Source organism: Pan paniscus, chromosome 4, assembly GCF_029289425.2.
Source record: "Pan paniscus chromosome 4, NHGRI_mPanPan1-v2.0_pri, whole genome shotgun sequence".
In the NCBI taxonomy this organism is placed as follows: Eukaryota; Metazoa; Chordata; class Mammalia; order Primates; family Hominidae; genus Pan; species Pan paniscus.
This window is the reverse complement of record NC_073253.2, coordinates 86,380,345-86,401,237: the sequence shown is the minus strand read 5'-3', so window position 1 is coordinate 86,401,237 and position 20,893 is coordinate 86,380,345. Positions and strand designations below refer to the sequence as shown.

The 20,893-nt window shown below is 34.9% G+C and overlaps 1 protein-coding gene and 1 pseudogene across 1 annotated transcript in view; one reads left to right on the top strand and one right to left on the bottom strand.

The window, feature by feature from the left end:
* Window positions 1-20,893, top strand: part of LOC117980325 (putative uncharacterized protein C5orf17) — a 241,524-nt gene that overhangs the window by 12,590 nt on the left and 208,041 nt on the right. Inside the window, exons 3-4 of the mRNA XM_063604740.1 lie at window positions 12,785-12,838; window positions 14,571-14,712. Coding sequence (XP_063460810.1) covers window positions 12,785-12,838; window positions 14,571-14,712 — 196 coding nt within the window. The remainder of the gene's footprint in view (window positions 1-12,784; window positions 12,839-14,570; window positions 14,713-20,893) is intronic.
* On the bottom strand, window positions 8,973-9,078 carry LOC112439972 (small nucleolar RNA SNORA40; annotated as a pseudogene).

Below are 20,893 nucleotides of genomic sequence, written 5' to 3'. Positions count from 1 at the left end.
TCTGTGAGAAGGGAAAAATCACAAGATGAACTCCATATTTTCTCTGGCTCTTAGCCTAGGGACTCTTCCTCAACCATATGCAGCAAGCTGATTCCAATAAGAGCATGATAGACCTGCTGAAGTAAGGAGACAAAAAAACTTGTGACAACTGAAGCAGCTAGAATGCACAGAATGCAGTGTTGAAGGTGAAAAGATATGGACAGGAGGCAATCTAGGGGCCCCTGCAACTCTGCAGCTTAGGACCAAACTGAACATGCATGCACAAAGCGAGATTATCCAAGAAATACCAGAGAATGGCAACTCTGTAGTTGGAAACCGAACAGAAACGCTACAGGTTGGGCAGTATAGGGTTAGACTAGTGCCCAAAAGTATGGGACATGAAAATTTTGGCCTGCCATAAGATCTCCTTAATATCCATTGCTGACTTTGCAAATAAATTTGCTTTGAGTAAAACAGTGCCATATAAGTAAAATATGCTCTAGATATTAAGCAAAATGTTTTTAAGTGATCTCGGTTTCAAAGAATAAATCAAAATTAGTCTGTTCTCACACTGCTAATAAAGGCATATCCCAAACTCGGTAATTTATAAAGGAAAGAGATTTAATGGACTCACAGTTTCACATTGCTAGAGAGGCCTCACAATTATGGCAGAAGTCAAAGGAGAAAGAAAGGCACATCTTACATGGCAGGAGGCAAGAGAGCTTGTGCAGAGGAACTCTCATTTATAAAACGATCAGGTATAATGAGACTTATTTATTACCCTGAGAATAGTATGGGAGAAACTGCCCCTATGATTCAATTATTTCTGCCTGGCCCCACCCTTGACATGTGGGGATTATTACAATTCAATTTGAGATTTGGGTGGGGACACAGCTAAACCATATCAACACTGAATAATGAAAATACCTCATATCAAAATGTAGGAAATTCGGCTAAAACAGCATTCAAAGAAAAATTTGTAGCTTTAAGTATTTGTAGTAAAAAAAAAAAAGAAGAAAAGTAAAAAAAAATCATCTAACAACAGAAAAATTAGAAAAGCAACTTAGTGAATAAGTAAACAAGTAAATAAGCAGATATAAATAAATGCTAAAAATAAAGAAAAAAATGAAAAAAAAAACGAACTAAGCCAAAAATAGTCTTTTGAAAAGATGAATAACATTTACAACCAAATATACAGACTGATGGGAGAAATCAAAAGGAAATGTAAGGGTTACTAAAATTAGGAATTAAAGGGAGAATATCTCTGTAGAGCATTGAAATATTAAAATATTAACTGAGGATAATATAGATAGCTTTATATCACTAACTTCAAAAAAAAGCTCAGAATAATTCCTCCTCAATGATACATTAAAACATTTGACAAAATTGAGTATATCCATTCATGATAAAAAACTCTCACAACAGTAGGTATTGAAGAAAATACCATCAAACTTTTAAAGGCTATCTCAAAAACCATATGGCAAATATCAACCTTAATAGAGAAAAAGTGAATAACTTTTTCCCAAGATCATAAGCTAGCAAAAAATGCTCTCTCTCTTCAAGGATATCCAATCATGCAAGTAGGTTTACTTACTGTACCATACTGTAGAGAAGGGTCTAGGTAGTCTATTAAAGTTAAAAAGAAATTATACATATTGGAAAATATAAACGTAGAATTTTCTTTATCTCAGATGACATGGCTGTTTTTGTAGAAATGAAAAGCAACAATGATAACTGTATTCGTCTGTTCTCATGCTGCAAATAAAAACATACCCAAGACTGGGTAATTTAAAAAGGAAAGAGGTTTAATTGACTCACCATTCCACATGAATGGGGAAGCCTCAGAATCATGGTGGAAGCCAAAGGCTCATATTATATGGTGGCAGGCAAGAGAGCATATGCGGGGGAACTTTTTTTTATAAACCATCTGATCTCATGAGACTTACTCATATTATGAGAACAGCACGGGAAAAGCCTGCCTCCATGTTTCAATTACCTCCTACCAGGTCCCTCCCATGACACACGGGGAACATGGGAGCTACAATTCAATGTCAGATTTGGGTGGGGACACAGAGCCAAACCATTTCTATAACCAAAACAAGAAAATTGCTAGAATGATTAAGCAGTTTAATAAAATCACAAGTTACAAACTGAATATAGAGAATCAATTGCATGTTTCTACAGTAGCAGCAAATTATTGGAAAATAAAGTTTAAAACTGCCATTTACAATAACATTAAAATCAAAATGTTTCAGAACACATTTAATGAAGTATGTATAAACCTCTAAAATGGAAACTGCAAAGTATGTTAAGGGAAGTAAATAATATCTAAATAAATAGAAGTGGTAGCTAGATTCTAGGCTGACCCTCAAGATTCATACCTACTGATATATATGCCCTGTGTAATCCCCATCCCATAAATATGGGCAGGATCTGGGAATATGATGGGTTATTACTTCTGTGGGAAGATCATTATATATGATCACAGGCAAATGTGAAGGACTTTTGTAGACGTAAGGTCCCAAATCAGGTGACTTTGACTCATTAAAAAGGAAGATTGGCTTTCCTAGTTTTTTCTGACTTAAACAGTGTAAAGTATTTAGAAGAGAGATTAGACACTTTCTAAAGAAAGAGATGCTCTCCTTCTGGTCTTTAAGAAGCAAAGAGCCATGCTGTAAACTACCCGTGGATCTGGGAAGCCTCCCAGTACCAAAGGCCTCAATCCAATCACAACCAGGAACTGAATTTTGCCAACAACTGGAATGATCTGAACAAGTCCCGAGCTCCTCATGAGAACACCATCTGCCCAACATTTTGATCTCAGCCTAGTTAAGACTCTGAGCACAAGACCCAGATAAGTCATGCTAGGGTTTCTGAATCATAAAAACTGTGAGATAATAAACATATATTGCCTTAAGGCAGTAAAACTGTAAAAATTTTTATGTATTACAATACAAACTAATAAAATAGAGATGTATCACATTCACAGAATGAAAGACTTCATATTATTATAATTTCCAATTTCCAAAAACAATATGTAAATTAAGGCAATCCTAATTAAATTTCAAAAGGTTTATTCTAAAAAGTGACAAATTGGACTAAAATATTTTAGGAAATGCAAAAAGCCTAACATTTCTGAAATCATGTTTGACAAAGAACATACAAAATTGAGGGATTCACCTTTTCGAAGTTCACAACTTACCAGAAATCTAGAGCAGTTATCATAATATTTCATTCTCACATGAGACATAAATAAATCATTGCATAAATTAATAAATACAGAAATACAATCCCAAAGACACCACTGATTAACTTTCAACAGAGGTGCCAAAGTAATTCAATGTACCTTGATACCTTAAAGATAGCAATGTACCTAATTAGGTAGGTGAAGATTGAAGTTTATTTTTCCACACAAGTGTCTACCTTTAAACAATGTGGAACAAAGTAGATATTTGTGCAAAAAGACGAACTTTAATCTTCACCTATGGTGATACACAAAAATAATTGAAAATGAATTGTAGACATAAATTTTAAAACCACAAATATTAAACACCTACATGACAACATAGGAGAAAAATCTATGCAATCTTGGTAAAAGTTTCTTAAATAGCATACAAAAAGTATTACCAAAAAGGGCAATTTTGATAAATTGTACTTTATCAAAATAAAACTTTTTGCTCTTCAGAAGATACCATAAAAATAAAAAAAAAATGAATGGATGAGTCATAGTCTAGGAGAAAATATATAACACAGTACTTCATCTACAATATTCAAAAACCTCCCACAAATTAAGGAGATTAAAAAATCCTATGTAATGTAAAGCACTTGCATAAACATGTCCCAAAAATAATATGTAACTGGAAAATATTTACCTGAAGAGAACAATGACATTATTGGTCACCAAAACACTGCAAACTAACATCCTTGGAATATATCACTTATATTAACTGGTATGCTAAAGTTAAAAGGGTATCAACTGCAACAGTTCATAAGGATGTAGAACACAGAGCTCTCACACATTCCAGAGAGTGTCAATAGGTAAATTTATTTTTATTTTTCTCTTTGGAAAACTGGCTGACCCTCTCTTTAAAAAGTAAGCCTAAACTTATCATATGACACAGGAGTCAAACATCTAGGTATTTTTCCAAGGAAAATGAATATATATGCTCATAAGATCACTTATAAATGAATGTTTGGAGCCCCTTTAATCATAATACCAAACACCATATACAGACTCATGTCCTACAGTCCATCCAAATATAAATGAATAAATAATTTTGGTATAATCCCCCAATAATATGTAACTAAGAAGAAATGAAACATAGAAATACTGATACCCATGATAACATGGATGAATTTTACAGACATTATGTTGAGAGGAAGAAGCCAGGTATATGAAGGTATTTGTTGTTTGCTTTCATTTTTATTAAATTCTAGGTAAAATCAATAATTAGGGATCCATCGCCCAAGATGGAGTACACAGGTGCGATCTTGGCTCATTGCAACCTCCACCTTCTGGGTTCAAGTGATTCTCCTGCCTCAGCCTTCCGAGTAGCTGGGAGTATAGGTCCCCACCACCACACCTGGCTAATTTTTGTATTTATAGTAGAGGCGGGGTTTTGCCATGTGGGCCAGGCTGGTCTCGAACTCCTGACCTCAAATGATCGACCGACCTCGGCCTCCCAAAGTGCTGGGATTACAGGCATGAGCCATTGTGCCCAGCCTAACACACACACACACACACACACACACACACACAAACTTGACTTAATACCTGCAGTGGGTTCATTTTTGCTGGCTTTATTTTCCCTAATTTGTCAATACCTGATTAATTTTTGAACTCATATATAGGTTTAACAACCTGTAAGGCAATCATTTCTCATTTGGACCTTGTGATAAGTAAATCTTCAAATGCCTTAGGAGTTTATAAGTCAAGACAAATTCTGCTACATGCTTCTTGAGTTAGCTGTCCTGTTATAATCGCATTCTCAGTTGATATTTTACACCATAGCAGAACTTATAAGGTTCTTCGTCCATGTGAAAGTTTTGCTGCCACAGCTTTAAATTTGTTCAGCTTATACTGAAGTTTTTCAGTTTATTCAATGTTAAAAAAATATTAGTCATTATGTCAGATTTAAAATTATTTATATTTATGCATTTTAACTAAAATTATCATTTTATTGAACGAATCAAATATTAAATATTGAATTTGCTGCACGTTTACCAAATGAATGTTACTATCATTTGACTCACTGTATTTACAATATGAGATATTTATTTTTTTCTTATAGTAAATGAGTCAGTTTTTCTTGCTTATATTCTTAAAAACACCTGGAATTTTAAAAGTTATTTTAAAAAGCAGGATCAATATTCATATAATTTCATATACCCATACATAAATTCTTGCTCATAATAAATGAAATCTTACAGTTGAAAGTAAATTTAAAAATCATCAAATAACAGCTGGTGAAATTGAAACACTGCCTTAATATATAAATCAAACACTTATCAGAAAACATTTGCAAACTCAAGGTAGGATAGTGTGAAGGAAATATTTTTTAAAATAGGACTCCATGTGAATTTTAGATAGATTTTTTTTCTAATTATGTGAAGAATACCACTGGTAGTTTTATAGGAGTAGAATTAAATCTATAAATGAACTAAATCTATAAATCTATAAAATGATGTCTTTTGGCCTAGGAACAGAGCTCCTCTTAAAGACTTGCTGGAAAAAGCTAGAGTGAAATTCTATTTTGCTCCATCTCTCTTACCTTCTGACATTCTCTCAGTGGCTGAGAGAATCTATCTTTGTCCTATTTGTTTCTGTCATATAGATCAATACTCTACAACAGAAAGCAGAGTGGAAATTTTAAAAAATACATCAGTTGTCTTAGAGAGGATCATTTTTCTTAATGACATTTAATGTTGCATACAAAATAGCAAAACAAATTATTTTGAGAACACATAAAAAATTTAATTTGTTCTAATTGACTATGTGTTAGATCACAAAATACTTTTAAATTCACAATAAAATCATACATTTACTCATGAATTTACTGATACATCAAATACTTATCAACTCTCCACTCTATACCAAATATGACTTTAGTCCAAGGGGATGAAACAGGGAGCGAACTCCCTCTGACTACAAAGTTGCTTCCCTTTAGCTTATACCCTGTATGGAGAGACAGAGAGTGAAATAGCTAATCTACAGAAGATCACTTAGAGATAGATGTGGGAAAAATTGGAGAGTGTAAAGGGATTTCAAGAGACAGGGTATGATGTGGGGGATCTATGTTTGTTAGATTGACTAAGGGATGCCTCTCTGATTAGATGGCCCACTAACAGTGTATTAATTCCCCAAGCCCTGCCATAACAAATTACAACTAAGTTGTTTAAATAAACAGAAATTCATCATCTTCCAGTCCTGGAAGCTAGAAATTAAAAACAGAGGTTTCAGCAGAGTGGTACTCCCTTTGAAACTCTGGGTGGAATGATCTTTTGCCTCTTCCTAGCTTGCTGGTTTGGGATGTCAATCCTTGGTTGGAAGATGATACACCACTTCAGTCTTTTACTTTGTTGTCACATCGTGGTCTCTGTGTGTGTCTCTATCTGCTCTCATAGTATTCCCCTCCTGTGTCCTCACAATATCTTTGTATAAGGAAACCAGTCATATTCGATCAAGAGCCCACCCTGCTCCATTATGACTGCATCTTAACTAATTACACCTACAATGACCGTATTTCCTATAAGGTTATATTCTGAGATACTAGGGGCTAGAAATTTGGGGGGTAGCCACAATTCAAATCATAACAAACAGTAAGCTTAAGTACAGCAGGAACTGAGCCATGAGACGGTCTGCAAAAAGAGCATGACAGGTTGATATTATTGCTCCTAATGCAAAAACTCACTTGGGGTGTACATGTGGACTTACCATTCGTTATAGTTTTCCCAAAATAGTTCTAGTTTATTGCTGTGGTCTCAGTATAAATTTAATAGATATCATTTAACAAAAAACTGCAGTCACCCTCATTGGACAAGAAATTACATGTTCTTCCTATGTGTAAAAAACACAAGAAGTTCAGTGTCACTGTAACAGAGTGTGAGTATGGAGGAGATTATTTTACAGAGATGGTGAATCAACCATCTCTGTAAATATGTATATGATTTTGTTTTCCCAGGTAAGGTCTTTGCATATAATTTTGCATCTCTTGAGAGGGGTTTTTAGCAAAAAGGTAAAATGATATATTTATTGAATTATAACACATGGAGAAAATCTGCAAAAATCTTACCTATAGCTTAACAAATGGTAAAAAAAAAAAGTGAATATATTCAGGTAATCATTACTAAGTAATGGTTAGTAATGAGTAAGGTCAAGAGATAGAGCATTACTAGCAATTTTGACGTTTCTCCATCATCCCTTCCTAAATATTTCTGCCCTTCCTCACATAAGCGCCAAATAATTTATAAATTTTAAACACATGGAACCAAACTGTGGGTATCACTTTGTGTTTGGATAATTTACAGTCAATATGATTGCTAGATTAATGCATATTGTTATAATATAATTTATGTATGTATATCACTGTTGATGAGAAATTGTATTGTTTCTAATTTTCAACTTTTATATGGCAATGTAAATAATCTTGTGTATACATTTGGTGTAAATCAGAAGTGAAATTTCTGAGTCATAGGGTATTGGTATGTTTAGCTTTAATGAATGCCAATCAGGTTTTTGAAGTGGCTGCATCAATGTATACACTCCATACAGTGTAAAGTAGTTTTGTGGTTTTATATTTTCACAAAAATTAGTATTGCCATCTGTATTGTTTTATTTCAGATATTCTGATATTTATGAATTGTTATCTTATAATGATCTTAATTTGTATTTGTGTTTTCATAATTATAAGATGTTTGATTAGTGATGTTTGATTTTGTTTAGTGAACATTTGGCCTGGCTGATTTGGGAACTGTTACCTCAATGTTTTGTTTTGTTTTGTTTGTTTTTTTGTTTTTTCAGTGTAAAGAGGTTGTTTTTAATTGTGTATATGTAACATTAGACAAAACTATTTAAAGTCAATAAATTTTTATTCAGGGAATTCCATGTTGTGATTTCTTCCACTGTCCATTAAGGTCACTTTAGATCCTCTAAAGAGCTGGAGTCAAAAGATTTATCTTCACGTTAGCCGTTTTTAATGAAATGATGCTTATTTTAATCCAGTTGTCCTTTTCAGCCCATAATTCTTTTATTTTGGTTTCTGTCATCTCCTTTTGATATGGATATACTGATGAAGACTTCAAAATTCACCAAGAATCTTTGGGATCTAATTTCTTCAACCAATTTACTTTAGGGTCCTTTTTACTGTTGGTGGTGGATCTGCTTGGTTCTCAATTTGGCACCCTCTCTTAACATGTATGAGTTCAAATCATATTCATTCCTAAATGATCACACTCAAGAATAGTACAGATGTGTGGAAGATGCCAATCCCTTTAACTCCAGACATCATGTTCTCAAGATAAAAGCCTTTAAACAAAAAGCCATCGTATGTATGGTCAACATGGAACTGGAATGAAAAATTAATACTGCTGAGGATTTCCCTCATATTCCATGCTGTTTAACTATCTATTCTACTGTCCTAGAATCAATATTTTTTTATTAAGAGACAGGGTCTGTCTTTGTTACCCAGGCTGGAGTACAGTGGTACCATCAATGCTTAGTGCAGCCTCCAGCTCCTGTGCTCAATCCTTTTGCCTCAACCTCAGCTTCCTGAGTAGCTGGAACTACAGGCACATGTCCCAATACCCAGCTAATTTTTAATTTTTGTGGAGATGAGGTGTTTGTTACTATCTTGCCGAGGCTGGGCTTGAACTCCTGGTTTTAAGCAATACTCCCACTTTGGTGTGGGGATTGCAGGCTTGAGCCACTGTGCCTGGCCTGGAAACAACCTTTATGGCTGTCAATACTCCCATCAGTTAACTGTCTCAGGTGTCATAATATCCCTTCTTACATGTATCAAAACTCATACTGAACAATAAGTTCTGGGTTGCGAAGAGGATTTATGTTTTGCACCTGTCCATAAGTCTTTGTCCACAAGACCTCAATGTTTTTGACTATCATTGTAGTGAATACTCTATTATTTAGTTAGTTTCCACTAGTAACTGTTACTGTGTACATGTGAATCCTTTATTGGAAATAATTGTTAGAGTAGCTTTTCCAACTCTGTTTCTTGCCCATTAACTTTATGTCCTTTAAAATTTTCCTGTTTCAGGCCAGGCGTGGTGGCTCACGCCTGTCATCCCAGCACTTTGGGAGGCTGAGGTGGGTGGATCACGAGGTCAGGAGATTGAGACCATCGTGGCTAACATGGTGAAACCCCGTCTCTACTAAAAATACAAAAAAATTAGTTGGGCGTGGTGGCGGGCGCCTGTAGTCCCAGCTGCTCGGGAGGCTGAGGCAGGAGAATGGCGTGAACCTGGGAGGCAGACCTTGCAGTGAGCCAAGGTAGTGCCACTACACTCGAGCCTGGGCAACAGAGCAAGACTCTGTCTCAAAAATAAATAAATAATAAAATAAAATAAAATTTTCCTATTTCAAAGTTTAAATATATTCTCTTCTGCTATCTTGTAGAGGTCTTATTGTAATTTCCATGTTTACTTCTATCACAGTAAAGGGTGTTATAACAAATTATCATAGACTGGGTGGCTTTTATAATAAACATTTATTTTTCACAGTTCTGGAAGCTGAAAGTCCAAGATCAGTGCCCCAGCATAATTGAGTTCTGGCGAGGGCCCTCTGTCAGGTTGCAGCCAGCTCACTTTCTTTCTCTTTCTTTCTTTCTTTCTTTTTTTTTTTTTTTAATCCTCACGTCACAGAAAGATGACAGGCTAGCGCTCTGGCCTCTTTTTTTAAGGGCACTAATTGCATTCATTAAGGGTCCACCCTTATGGCCTAATTACCACCCAAAGGATACAGCTCCAAAGAGGATCATATTGAGGATTAGATTTTAATATTGAATTTTTGGGGATACACAATATTCAGTCTGTAACTATATATATATTATACTGTTTATACTGTAGGATTGTTTATACTGTAAGAGAAAATTTAAGTTTATTTTATTATAGACATCAAATAGTCTAGTATCCTAAAAGTTTGTAGTTTCAACTGTGTCATAAATCATGTATCTTTTTTTGTGAAAGTGTGTACTCACTGGTTTATTCTACTGCTCTGTCTACTATGATACCAATAAAACATCCTCTTTGTGTATTTTTAAAATAATTTTAAAGCAGATTTATTGGAGAAAAATTCAAACATTTTAGAATGTAGCTGTTTAAAGTGAATAGTCAATAGTTTTTAGTGCAATCATAGAGTTGGGAAACCATCACTACAATAAATTTTAAAACATTTTTATTCACACACACAAATTCCATTAGCAGTCACTAATCATTCACCACTAATTGTGCATTGACAATTTTAGCAACAATATTCCTAATAAATATTGGTCCGTAGTTTTCTTTGCTTGTAATGACTTTGTCCAATTTTGTTATCAGGTTAATATTGGCTTCTTTAAGTGAATTGGGAAGTTTTCCGTTTCCTTCTATACTTTGGAAATGTTTGTAAATATATGAAATTAGTTATTTAAATGTTCTGTGGAATTCACCACCGAAGCCACCCGAACCTTGGATTTTTCTTTTGGGTAGTTTGTAAATTGCAAATGCAACGAATTTTACATATAAAATATATACATACTTTTAATTCATTCTTGTTAGTTCATGCATTTTAGGAATATGACCATTTCATCTATGTTATCTAATTTGTTAGCATATAATTGTTTATAGAATTCCCTTATAATAATTTTCAATTTTTTAAGTTTATTAGTAATTTCATTTCTGATTTTAATGATTTGATTTTGACTTTTTTCTGGGTCAGTATGGCTATAGATTAGCCAATTTTGTTGATTTTTTCAAAGAAGAAAACTTTTGATTCATATATTTGATTGCTTGTCTATTCTCTATTTTATTAATTTTCACATTGTTATTCCCCTGCTTCTATGTGCTTTGGCTACAGTCTGTTTGTCTTCAAATGGTGCCATAAGTTGGAAAGTTAGGTTATTGATTTGAGTTTGCTTCTCTCTTTTAGTGTAGATATTTACAGCTATAAATTAATGCTGTAAACACTACTTTTATTGTAGTCCGTAAATTTGGGCATGTTGTGCCCTTACTTTCATTTATCTCAAAGTACATTTATCTAGTTTGATTTATTTCAAAAAAACTTTCTAGTTTCTCTTTTGACTTTTCCTTGAATTCATTGGTTTTTAGAAGTGCATTCTTCAATTTCCAAATATTTGTGATTTTACCAGTTTTGTTCTGTTAATTTGTAATTCCATTTTGTGATTGAAGAACATACTCTACATGATTTTGACCCTTTTAAATATATTTAGATATGTGTTTTGATAGATATGTTAGATATGTTTTAAACGCATTTAGATACGTGTTTTGTCTAGGGTGGAGAATGTACCATGTGCATTTGAGAAGATTATGTATTCTGCTGTTATTGAGTAGTGTGTTCTATAGAAGTTTGTTAGGTGAGGTTGATTTATAGTATTGTTCAAGTCTTTTATTTTCTTGTCAATTGCCTGCCTAATTGTTATACCCATTATTAAAAAGGAAGTATTTAAGGCTTTATATTGTTGTTGAATTGTCCATTTCTTTCTTCAATTCTTCTAGTTTCTGTTTCATGCATTTTGGAACACTGTTGTATTTGTGTATATTTTTATAACTCTTATATGCTTGTGATGGATTGGCTTTTATCATTATAAATTGTCTTTATGTCTAGTTATGTCATTTATGTCTTATAGTGTACAGTGCCTAATATTACCACAGTCACTCCATATTTCTTATGGAGAAATATTTATAATCTTATGACACAAATTTTACCATTCTTTAACTTTCAATGTATTTGTATCTTTGCATCTGAAATCTAAAATGTGTCAGCTGTAGATAGTATATAATTAAAACTTTTTAATCAACTCTGGCAATCTCTTCCTCTTAATTAGATTTGTAAATTCTTTCAAAATTAATATTATTCATGTAGTGTGCTAATTCCTCTGCCATTTCTATTTTTATATGGCTCGTATTCTTTTTTTCTACATTCCTCCTTTATTGCTTTCTTGCATTAAGTGAATATTTTCTTGAATGAATTTTAACTCCTTTAATATCTTTAATTTTTTATTGTATTTTTTGTCATTTTCTTAGTGTTCCTGCCAAGGCTTCTAAATACATCTTATTACATGTACTTATATAAAAGTAATTCTGTTGAAACAGAATTATTATCCTTATATGTCTTTATTCCTACTTTTTTGAGGGGGGTATTATTGTTGTATACATTAAATGTACATATGTTAAAAATTTAACAATGTAATATTATAACTTTACAGAATTATATCTATTTGAAAGAGGCTGAGAGAAGAAATAAAAGCAAACATATATTTACAGCATTTGTTAACCTTCTTATTTACTAATTATTGTTCTCTTAATTTGTTTTTGTAGATTCATTACTATCTATGTCATGTCATTATTCCAGTACAGCTTTGTTCTTACCCACCTACTTTGTGTTGTTATTGTCAATTAATTTCATTTTTATATGCTGTTGTTCTAACAATACAATCATAAATATATGGTGTTTGTACAATGCTCTTTACATTAGTTATGAGAAAAAGGAGAATAGATAAGCATCCCTGCTGTATTTTAGAATGTCATAATTACCTCTACTGGTGCTCTTGATTTTTGTCTGTTTGTTTGTTTTCAGTTGCAGTCCGTAGGCACTTGCTTTAACCATGAAGAATTACCTTCAGTACTTCAGGTAAGACACATCTGCTAGTTATGAATTCTCTCAGAATTCATTTCTCTGGAGGCATTTTTATTTTATTAATTTTGAGAAATACTTTTGCTGAATATAAGATTTTTGGCTTACATTTATTTTTCAGCATTTTGAATATATAGGTCCACTATGACTTTCATTGTCCATGATATAAAGGTAGCTATTAATATTATTAGCATTTCCTTGTACATGATAAATTATGTTTCTGTTATAGTTTCCTAATTTTTCTTTTTATGATTATGACAATTTTTATAATATGTGTGGGGGGTGTTATCTTTGCACATTTCTAAATTTTAGTTTGTTGAGCTTCTTGTGTGTAGATTAATTTATTTTTAATTAAATATGAAGTTTTCAGCTAGTGTTTTTTATCTCCTCTCCTGGATCACCTAATATGCATATGTTTGCATGTTTAATACTTTTTTATGTTTCTCCAAGACTCTCCTCATTTTTCTTCATTGATTTTTCCTTATTCTTCAGCATTCATAATCTCCATAGATCTGCCTTCTATTTTGGGAAATCTACCACTTCAAATATACTATTTCCACCCACCTTATTTTCATTGTAGTTGTTATTGTTTGCCACCACATGGGTGAGCTGGAGTGAGAGTAATCAGTATTCCACTGTCCTTGGATACACTTGGAATAGAGCCTCCTTACTATAAGTGGGGGATCGATGGAAAAAGGAAACTGTAATTTTGTAGCAATAGTTGTCAGATTATACATTTCAACTCAGAACTAGGGGGATGAGAAATGATGCTTACTTGCCCTATTCTCATGAGATGCTCTTTTCTTTTATTAGGAGCCAAAGGGAGATGGAGCCTAATTTTTTTTACTTGTTTTAGTGGAGCTTCTCTCATGCAAATATGTTTGAGAAAAGAGGATAGGTGGAAGTGGAAAGAAGTGCATCATGGCTCAAGTGAAGCAGACTTTAACTGTTCTTGTTCAGATCTACAAGATTTGGTAGTTTCTTTTAAAAAATGTTTCTTCACTTGCTATATGCCCTTAGAAGAATTTTCAGATGATATAAATTGTTAGTTTTTTTAAAAAACTTTTTTTTGTTAGTACAATTGTTTTACTGGGGAGTAAGTACATGGAACTCTTTAAGCTGTATTTTTGGAAGTTGTTAGGTACAGTAAGTTCCTCTTCAAAGAGTCAGCTTGTTCAGCTTCCTTGTTCTTTGTTCTCTATTTTCAAAGCCTAACTTCCTCGTTCTTTGTACCTCCTTGCCCCTAGTTACAGTAAACAACCTTCCTGCCAGTCTTAAACTATAACGCACATCTGTTCCCTTGGTTACCCACTCTGCAACTGCCCTTCCTGCCAAAACTATTCTTCCTGCCCAAACCACTCGTCCTGCCACTGTAACCCACATCCCTGCTGTATTTGAAATAGCCAGTTGGGATTAGCTTAGATTGTGTGGTCCAGCCCCAGCCAGTGTGAACAGGACATAGAAGCAGTGACTAACCGTTTTATGGATAAAAACCCCTTCCCTCCTTTGTTTGGTATGCTCTCATAGCAGCCAGAAGTGCGAGTGGCACCCTTCTGCAGAAGTAAATTTGCCTTGCTGAGAAATCTGTTGTTTGAGTGCTCGTTTTCCTTGCAACTCTGAGCTCTTATTTTCAGCAATCTGGGGGCTTATCTGGGATTCCCATTATCCTATGGGGAAAGGGTCTCCGGTAACCTCTCATGAGGAGACTTATTGCACTGCCTCATTGCAGTGGCCTCAGGGTGAGGAATCGGGAGCCACCAGTGTGACAAATAAACCTGGACTCTCAGCAATGAGGAAAGAAACAGACCAACAAGTTGGGGAAAGAAAGCTCACATACTGCGGTGACCAGGTAACTCTGTTCACAGACCAAGGTAAGAAACGTCGCAAGAGTGACAAAGTACTTCCTTGGTGGTTGGGATACCTTGAAGGTTGAAAGCATGTGAATAAGATGTACAATTGAGTGAAAAGCTAGTGTTGAGTCTGCATCTGTGGTTCCATGGTCCCTTCATATGGCTTATGGCAGTGCTCCTCTAAAGGAGTCTGGGTCAGGGGTTTATACTGACCAACCAATGCTAAGAGAGACCCAACGCCTGAGAGGGAAATGGCCAGAGAAGAACGAAGCGAATGAAGAAGAGTGCAAGAAACCTCCACCAGGGGGCGTTGAGCCTCTAGGAAAGGAAAGGTGAGAACTCTCCAGTAGGTATGCTGAGCCTCACACAAACCTCCAGTAGTGGGGAAGGCAATAAATTTCCAGTGGGGGAAATTGAGCTCTGACATGCTTTCTTCTACTTGTTCTAGTCTATTGTTGAAACTTTCTACTGCATTTTGTATTTTTCTAGGTGTATCTTTCATTTCCAGAAGTTGTGGTTGTTCTTTCTTTATGGTAGCTATCTCTCTACAAAATTTTTAATTCAAATCCTAGATTGTTTTTTGAATTTCTTTAATTGGTTTTCAACTTTCTCTTGTATCTTCTTGAGTAGGTTAATAATCAACCTTCTTAATTCTTTATATGGCACTTCAGAGATTTTTATCTTTGTTTGGATCTATTGCTGTGGATCTAGTGTGATTTTGTGGGGGAGTTATAGAGCCCTGTTTTGTCATGTAAATGCCCTAAATGCTCCACTTAAAAGATGCAGAATGGCAGAGTGAATTAAAAAAAAAAAACCAGTCAAATATCTGTTGTCATCAAGAGATTCATCTAACACATTAAGGATTCATAGAAACTTGAAGTAAAGGTGTGGAAAAAGATATTCCATGCAAATGGAAACCAACAGTGAACAGGAGCAGCTATTCTTACATCACACAAAACAGACTTTAAAGCAACAACAGTACAAAAAGACAAAGAAGGACATTATACAATGATAAAATGATTAGTTCAACAGGAAGATATTACAATCCTAAATTTATATGCACCTAACATTGGAGTTCCCAGATTTAGAAAATAATTGCTACAAGATGTGTAAAATTGAATAGACAGCAACACAACAATAGTGGGGGGGACTTCAATACTCCACTGACAGCACGAGGCAGATTATTAAGAGAGAAATTCAGCAAAGAAACAATGGACTTAAACTATACCTTAAAACAAATAGACCTAACAATTTTTTACAGAACATTCTTCTGAACAACTGCAGAATAAACATTATTTTCATCAGCACATGGAACATTTTCCAAGATAGATCATATACTAAGCCAATGAGTCTCATCTGAATAAATTTAAGAAAATTGAAATTATATCAAGTATCTTCTCAGACTGTGATGTTACAGTTGGTAGTTACTCAGGCATGGGCAGGGAAGGAGAGGGTCCCATCCCCAACAGGAATGTTACATGACCCTCAGGTGATGGTCATGGGGTTGTTAAGCTGTCTCTCTAAAATAACAATTGGTTGCAGCCAAGGCCAGAAAAAAGTAGTCTCCCAATAGACAGAAAACTTGAAACTGATGAGCAGCAGCTTCCCAATAAGATCAGAGTTGGGTGAGTGGGCTCAAGCATGCAAAGTAAGAGCCAAATTGGTGGAGTTTAACTGGTATATGACCTCTTTAAGGAACCCTTGACTGGTAAGGGAAGAACACTTTGAGTGAGAATGCATAGAACTTCAGTAAACACATTCTGCATGCAGCCCCTCCCAAAGTGTTAACAGGCCACTGCACATGTGAACAGCCCAACCTAAGGGAAGAATCAGGAGAGAAAGGATGCTAGACCCCAGAATCATGACAATGTATAAAACCCCAAGTCAAAGGTCAAACTGTGCACTTGAATCCCTCAAGTCGCCTGCTTGGCCCTCTTCCATATGTACTTTATTTCTTTTTGTTCCTGATCTAAAGCTTTCTAATAAACTTTCATTCCTGCTCTAAAACCTGCTTCTGTCTCTCCCTCTGCCTTGTAGCCCTCAGTCAAATACTATCTTCTGAGGAGGGAAGAATCAAGGTTATGTAGACCCATACAGAATTGCCACTGCTAACACACTTTTGTACTGCATGACTTGGATACATTCCCTAGTGCTAACAAGACCACAGTGGAATTAAAATTGAAAATGAACTCCCAAAGGAAGCCTCAAAACTATGCAAATACATGAAAATTAAATAATCTGCTTTTGAATGATTCTTGGGTTAACAATGAAATCAAGATGGAAATTTTAAAAACTTTTGAAATGAATGAAAATAGTGACAAAACATATTAAACCTCTGGGATACAGCAAAAGTGGTGGTAAGAGGAAAGTTCATAGAGTTAAATGCCTACATCAAAACATCTAAAAGAGTGCAAACAGACAGCCTAAATTCACACCTCAAGGAACTGAAGAAATAAGAACACACTAAAGCCAAAGCAGGCAGAAGAATAGAAATAACAAAAATCAGAACAGAATTAAATTAAATTGAAACAAAAAAGTGTAAAAGATAAATGAAACAAAAAGCTGGTTCTTTGAAAAGATAAGCAAAATTTATAGACTATTAGTGAGATTTACCAAGAAAAAGAGAAAAATCAAATAAGCTCTATTAGAAATGAATTGGGACCCCCACATTGACCAGAATCCGTGGACGTGGTGAACCAGGTTATCAAGTACAAGCCTGCAGTTGCCTGGCAGACTGGAAAGCCTCTCTCCATAGAGGAGACAGAGGTGGCACCCCCAAAGGCTAATAAAGTTCGAATCACAATCATTGCCACTGTGGTTTGCCACACCGACACCTATACCCTGAGTGGAGCTGATCCTAAGGGTTGTTTTCCAGTGATCTTGGGACATGAAGTTGCTTGGAATTGTGGAAAGCGTTGGCGAGGAAGTTACTAAGCTGAAGGTGGTGACACTGTCATTCCACTTTACATCCCACAGTGTGGAGAATGCAAATTTGGTCTAAATCCTAAAACTAACCTTTGCCAGAAGATAAGAGTCACAAAGTTTATTTTCTAATATCCATGGGTTGGTAAAGATTACTATCCTTTAATTGTATGAAAATCCAAACTGCTAGGTATTTTGTTAAATTAATATGTGTATCTCATATGTAGGCATTATATTTTTGTTTCTAATTTTAAATTGAAATTGAGTAGACACACTTATAAGTGGGAGCTGACTGATGAGAACACGTGGATATATGAGGGGAGGGGAAAAACACACTGGGTAACTGCAGGAGACTGGGGGAGGGAGAACATCAGGAAGAATAGCTAATTGGTGCTGGGCTTAATACTTGGGTGATGGGATGATCTGTGCAGTAAACCACTGTGACATACATTTACCTATGTAGCAAACCCGCACGTCCTGCACTTGTACACCTGAACTTAAAAGTTGAAAATAAAGAAAAATAAATAAATTGAGTAGACAATTGAATTTATACACTCTGTAAAACCTATACATATTCCAGGGAGCAGATTGCTAGTGTTTTGATATCATCATTAAGCTAATTCATTGATAATAAGTGAACATGAAATAAATAAGGCAACTAATGGCTGGGCGTGATGGCTCATGCCTGTAATCCCAGTACTTTGGGAGGCCGAGGAGGGTGGATCACGGGGTCAAGAGTTCGAGACCAGCCTGACCAACATGGTGAAACCCCGTCTCTACTAAAAATACAAAAATTAACTGGGCGTGGTGGCATGTGCCTGTAATCCCAGCTATGCTGGAGGCTGAGGCAGGAGAATCTCTTGAAACCAGGAGGCAGAGGTTGCAGTGAGCCGAGATCGGGCCACTGCACTCCAGACTGGGCGACACAGCGAGACTCCATCTCAAATAAATAAATAAACAAACAAATAAATAAAGCAACTAAAAGAATATCTACAGGGGATGATATTTAGAGTTTACATTTTTACAAGTCTTATTACTCACAGCAGTAAAAAATGCAAACATAATAAGCCTAGTAAATTCGTAATTTAAAAAGTTAAAAGAAATGAATGGATTCAAAGCATATTATAGACATGACATGTTATTTTCAGACCATTAAACATGACCATGATGAACAATTGCAGGTGCTTGAAATTTCCACAATTTCATAAAACATTAATTAAACACTACATGTCAGAAGAAAATCACTAATAGTGCTTCCCAAAGAAAGGTGCATGATCGCCTGTATCTGAATCTCTTACCCGCTTGAGACTGCTAAAATCATTAATTCATGTCCATTATAAGAGGTTTATGAATTGCACTACTAACTACAGGTTTCTGGGATCCCAACTATATACAAAATATCCCATGTGATCCTATGCACATTACTATTTGAGTTGCACTGCATTAGGGAAGAAAGGCAGAAAGTCTTCATATTCATTGTAATGTTTAATTTTGTGTGTCAACTCAGCTGGACCACAGTGCCCAGATATGTGGTCAAATACTTTCTAGATGTTTATTTGAGGATGTTTTGGGCTGAAATTTAAATTTAAATTAGTGTATTTTGAGTAAATAAGATCACTTTTTAGACTGTAAGTCAGCATTATCCCACGATACAAGATCTGAACATAACTCTGCCAACAGATGATCTTGGGGCTTGAACTGCAACATGAAGTTTTCTGGGTCTCCAGCCTGCCAGCCCACTCTGCAGATTTAGAACTTTCCAGCCTCCATAATCACCTGATTCTTCAAAATAAATCTACTCACACACATACATACACGCACACACACACACACACACACACAGCCCATTGGTTCAGTTTCTCTGAAAAAGCCTGATTTAATACCTCTGCAATGCACTAATTAACCATCATACATTATATTTACCTCACATTAACTTACATTCTATACAAAACAACCCAAAAGGCCCAGAACCCACTACTGTCCTCAGTGCTGAGCGGAAAAGGAATGCAGAGCTGCCTCAACAATAATTCACAGACCTCACGGAAACCTTCTAGGTCCTAATCCCTAATATTGATTCCTCTTAGCCTTGTTCTATTCTCCCTATAAAAGAAAAGCCCTTTCTCACTTGTTCCTTAAGAAGTTTGCAAATCTTTTGTTTATAGAATTTTTATTGCAAAATATTTTCAGTAATTTTTATATTAATTCCAAGTAAGTTTTTAGTTGACAATTTCCTGGTGCTGCAATTAGGATCAACATTGAGTCTCAACTATGAAACCTTGTCATTCTTGACCAGGTAATGGAAACTTGCAAATCCTTTGAACTCCTTTTATCTTAATTGATACAGTGAATTTTTGGTGAGTTCAACACTCAATCCAGCCTACAGATGTCTTGTCTCTTGAAACACAGTAAGAATTTACTTTAACTCCTTTAGGCAAAGAGACTTCTCTTTGGCCTTTCTGTGCAGCCTCTTCTGGTTTTCTTCAAATTTCCAGGCTGGATTTTCATGGGACTGTTTCTCTGGCTTATTGGACATAGGATTGTGCAAGGAAATGAACTGAGAGGGAATCTTTCCTAGTTCTTCGAAGTCTTATCTCTGTTTAATAATCAAATCCTGTGCATAGCTCACTGTACGGGTACCCTTTATTCTCTTCTCCCACTGACTATATACTCTGTAATTATTGCACTACCTCTGTTAAATATCTCCAATGACACATATTTCTAAGAATAATGTAGAACTGAAGTGGCCTTTTTGAGGTTCTTGTGCTCTCCTCTATAATCAATGGTCTGCTTATTAATCAATAGTCTGCTTATTTGTTATGGAATGTGTAAACCAAAAGGTGACTTTCTCAGTGTAAGTTTAATTAGGACATTCAGCAATCTTGATCTACTTAATCTGAGCCTATTTAATCTCTCAATAATATTCTGTCTCCCTCAAATATGTATTTTGTTATGTTCTAATTTCACAAATAATATTATATGTATTTATCATATAATGTTATGCTCTGATATATATATATGTTCTGAGATATATATATATATGTTTGTGTGTATGTATATAGAGAGAGTAAAATGGTTAAATCTAGCTAATGAACAAATGCATTACCTAACACAGTTATTTTTGTGGTGAGAGCATTCAACGTCTACTTTTTTGCATTTTTCAAAAGTACAGTATAGTCTGCTGTACAATAAGCCTCTTGAATTTGTTTCTCCTGCTTATCTCTACTTGCGTATTACTTAAGTAGACTTATGTGTACTTACTACTCATATTTATTTCTCACTT